The sequence below is a fragment of the Palaemon carinicauda genome, chromosome 17, assembly GCF_036898095.1.
Source record: "Palaemon carinicauda isolate YSFRI2023 chromosome 17, ASM3689809v2, whole genome shotgun sequence".
NCBI classification, from domain to species: domain Eukaryota; kingdom Metazoa; phylum Arthropoda; class Malacostraca; order Decapoda; family Palaemonidae; genus Palaemon; species Palaemon carinicauda.
This window is the reverse complement of record NC_090741.1, coordinates 38,247,548-38,251,235: the sequence shown is the minus strand read 5'-3', so window position 1 is coordinate 38,251,235 and position 3,688 is coordinate 38,247,548. Positions and strand designations below refer to the sequence as shown.

Below are 3,688 nucleotides of genomic sequence, written 5' to 3'. Positions count from 1 at the left end.
CCAATAAGTACTTCTTCCTATTCAAATCCCGGATAAAAGAGCGGGGTTAAGTGTGAGGTAGTAAAAGTCCCACTTGAACAACATTGAGACTAGAAGAAAGGATCTTCCGTTTGTTTATGGTCTTTCTATGTCAGTTTATACCCACAAACTCCATTAGTTCGTCAATCCATCGTCGTCTCTTCCTTTCCCTACTTCTTTTGCAATCTCTAGGGACCCATTCTGTTATTCTTAAAGAACATCTATTGTCTGTCAATCTCATTATATGTCCTGTCCATCTACATTTCTTTTTCTTACAAGTAGTTAGAACATCCTCTATAGTTTGCTCTCATATACATGTCTCCTGGTGTTAGTCCCATCATTATTCTTTCCATATCTTTTTTAGTTGTAGCTAGCTTATATTCTAAGGATTTTGTAAGGCTCAAATTTCTGAAGCCTAGGTTATTACTGGTAGGGGCATCTGATTAATTACATTTCTTTGTATAGAAGGTGGCATTTTACTTTTCAGTCTCATTTTGTTTACTAAATGCTCTCCGTCACATGTTTATCCTTCTTTTCATTTCGGTCTCATGTCCTGGGGAAACACTCATTGTGTGTCTTGAGTACGTAAAATCATTAACAATCTATAGAGGCTCATCTATAACTCTTATTTGTTGTCTGCATTTTTATTGAACGTTATCTTAGTTTTACTCATTACTCATATATATATATATATATATATATATATATATATATATATATATATATATATATATATATATATATATATATATATATATATATATAGATAGATAGATAGATAGATAGATATTGTTCGCCACTTTTCTTGTAATTTATTTATTGACTTTCCTTATTCATTGGGGTATTTTCCCTGTTGGAGCCCTTGGGCTTATAGTATCCTACTTTTCCCACTAGGGTTGTAGCTTTGCAAGTAATAATACTATATATTTATATTTATATATATATATATATATATATATATATATATATATATATATATATATATATATATATATATATATATATATATATATATATATATATATGTGTGTGTGTGTGTGTGTGTGTGTGTGTATGTGAGTGTGTGTATGAGTGTGAGTGAGTGAGTGTGTGTGTGTATGTAAGCGCAAGCCACACCCCCTTCCTCTTTTCCTATCCTGTAAGAGGCTGTTTCATGTCTAAGACACCGATGACTCTCATCTCACCTTGCCATACGTCTGGCAGAACTGAAAAAGAACTCTCAAACACACCGGTTTGACAAGTATTTAGCTCCATTGCAACATTTGTCCTCGATAGATGCCGTATTTTAACATATTACACGATGGAAAACAATATATCGTGTATTTTTGGACTGCTGAAATTGAAGAATAATGTAAAAATGTATTTAATCTAAATAGCTCATTCTGGATTGGTGAAAATGTCTGAAATTAGAAACCTGTTACAATTTGGTATAAATATCCTTTAGTTGTAGATTGGTAGAATATATTTCAATACATTTGAATTAGACACAAATATGGAAGAGGTTAAATTGTTTTAAGATGATTTACAGTGGAAATTATTGGAACTATCAATCGACAAGAAAAAAAAAATGCGAGCGTACGATATCTTAAACGCAGTTCAACGTTGCTTTACCTCACGTTAAAAGGCTACTTGGATAATTCCTTTTAATATCTATTACAGTCTCATTGAAAGTGGATAAGTGTTAGCAATTATCTAAAATAAAAACAATTTGAATGTATACTCAAAAATTAAAGTATATGGGATACAAGTTTTAGAAATTTTCAACGGCATAACAACATATAGTACTTCTAAAACCAGTTTAGAGTAAATTTAAGATTCAAGACAGACATTTTCTCTCTCTCTCTCTCTCTCTCTCTCTCTCTCTCTCTCTCTCTCTCTCTCTCTCTCTCTCTCTCTCTCTCTCTCTCTCTCTCTGGATGATGCATACTATTAAACGTAGAGTGTCATGTAAATTGTATGGCTTCATGCCAGGTAAAAGTACACAGCGTTGTATTCATAGTTTTGTCAGGAATAAAAAAGAGGTTTACAGTATTTATTGATATCAAGGAAACTTTTGATAAAGCTAATCCAATTGCCATTTTAGCTGAATTATCTACCATTACTTCTGGTAACATTATTAGGATAATTGAGGATTATTTTAGAGATCGATACAGTAGAGTATATTTTGAACGGATTTACTCCAAGTGGGAAAAGATGGAACTAGGTACACCTCAAGGGGGAGTCTTATTGCCCATGCTCTTTAATGTTTTAATGAATGTTATTGGCTCTTTGAAGACAAGAGATATTATAACAACTATTTATTCAGATGACATAGTGATACAAGGAGAGTCATACAAAGCTATAAAATTAACACTCAAGAAAATAGAAAAAAAATTGTAATTCACTGGGGTTAGTTATATCCCCAGAGAAAACCAAAATACTAAATATTTAAGAGAAATAAAGAAAAACAGATGATTAAACTGCAAGGTAAAATAATAGAAGAGGTAGCTACATATAAATATATGGTGGTTATTGTTGGACAATGCAATCATAGGAATGATGAAGTAACCAAACTAAAACTAAAATGTCAATCAAGATTAGCCTTATTGAGAAAGGTTGCAAGGGGAAGTGTTGGGTCTTCTGTCCCAGTTCTCAGGACCCTTTATATTTCTGTGATAAGATCAATCATTGACTACAGTGCAAGTAATCTAATTACTCTTAGCAGACAAAAGAGGCAATCTCTCGAGGTTCTCCAAAATGAAGCAATGAGGATAATTTCTGAGTGCCTTAGAACGGCTAAAATTGAAACTATTAGGCATGAAATAGGATTACCAACTCTTGCTCAAAGAATCAAAGCAGTAGCTACAAATCAAATTGTAAAGTCTCTCAATACAGCTGATGATGGTATTTTTAAGCAGGCCGTAATGAATCCGAAGGGGAAAGATAAATGTAATAAGTGGTTAAACAGTGCTAGAGAACTCTTGAGTACCATTAATGTGAGTGATTATTTGGATAATAATCAGTATGTTGTACCAGAATTACCGCCTTGGGATTTTCCAGAAATTAATGTGTCCTTTTCTGATCTCACATATAGGAAATCTGATGTGCCTATTGAGATGCTGAGGCAGGACTTCCTCAGGAGGTTCAGTGCCCTTCCGCAAAGTGCTAGTGTCCTATACACAGATGGTTATTTGCAGGGGAATGGACGAGCTGGAGCAGGAGTTGCTCTCTATCAGGATGGTATACTACAGGAATCAGGTTCTCTCGCAATCAGGGCAAGCAATCATTGTTCCACTACGCAAACAGAACTCCTGGGAATCTCTGCCGCACTTACTATTGCCAAGAGTGAGTTGGGTGGTGTCACTATTGTCTCTGATAGTATGTCGGCTTTGCAGTCTATTGTGTCAGAGTCATCCGGAAGTAATAAGTTAGTAAATCGAATTTGAATACTTTTAAGTAAATTTGAAAAGAAAAATAGAATTGTCCATTTTATTTGGACCCCATCTCATTGTAACTTGACGGGGAATGATCGAGCAGATTTATTAGTAAAGCAAGGCTGTTGTAAAGAAAATGTTGACCACAATTTCCCACTGCCATATGAAAGTTTGAAAAATAAAATAGAAAAACAACAACGTCATCGAGATATCGAATATCTGAACGGAGTATACTTGGAAAGTGCCTCGTTCCGCAA

The 3,688-nt window shown here is 34.0% G+C and overlaps 1 protein-coding gene across 1 annotated transcript; it reads left to right on the top strand.

Moving 5' to 3' along the window:
• The first annotated feature begins 2,519 nt into the window (after positions 1-2,519).
• LOC137656310 (uncharacterized) lies at positions 2,520-3,443 on the top strand. Its single transcript, XM_068390482.1, has one exon. The coding sequence runs from the start codon at positions 2,520-2,522 to the stop codon at positions 3,441-3,443; it is 924 nt and encodes a 307-aa protein (XP_068246583.1).
• The last annotated feature ends 245 nt before the right edge of the window (positions 3,444-3,688 follow it).

Excerpts from the sequence above, each read along its gene's own strand:
- LOC137656310 (XM_068390482.1), top strand. The coding sequence starts at position 2,520 with ATGGTGGTTATTGTTGGACAATGCAATCATAGGAATGATGAAGTAACC.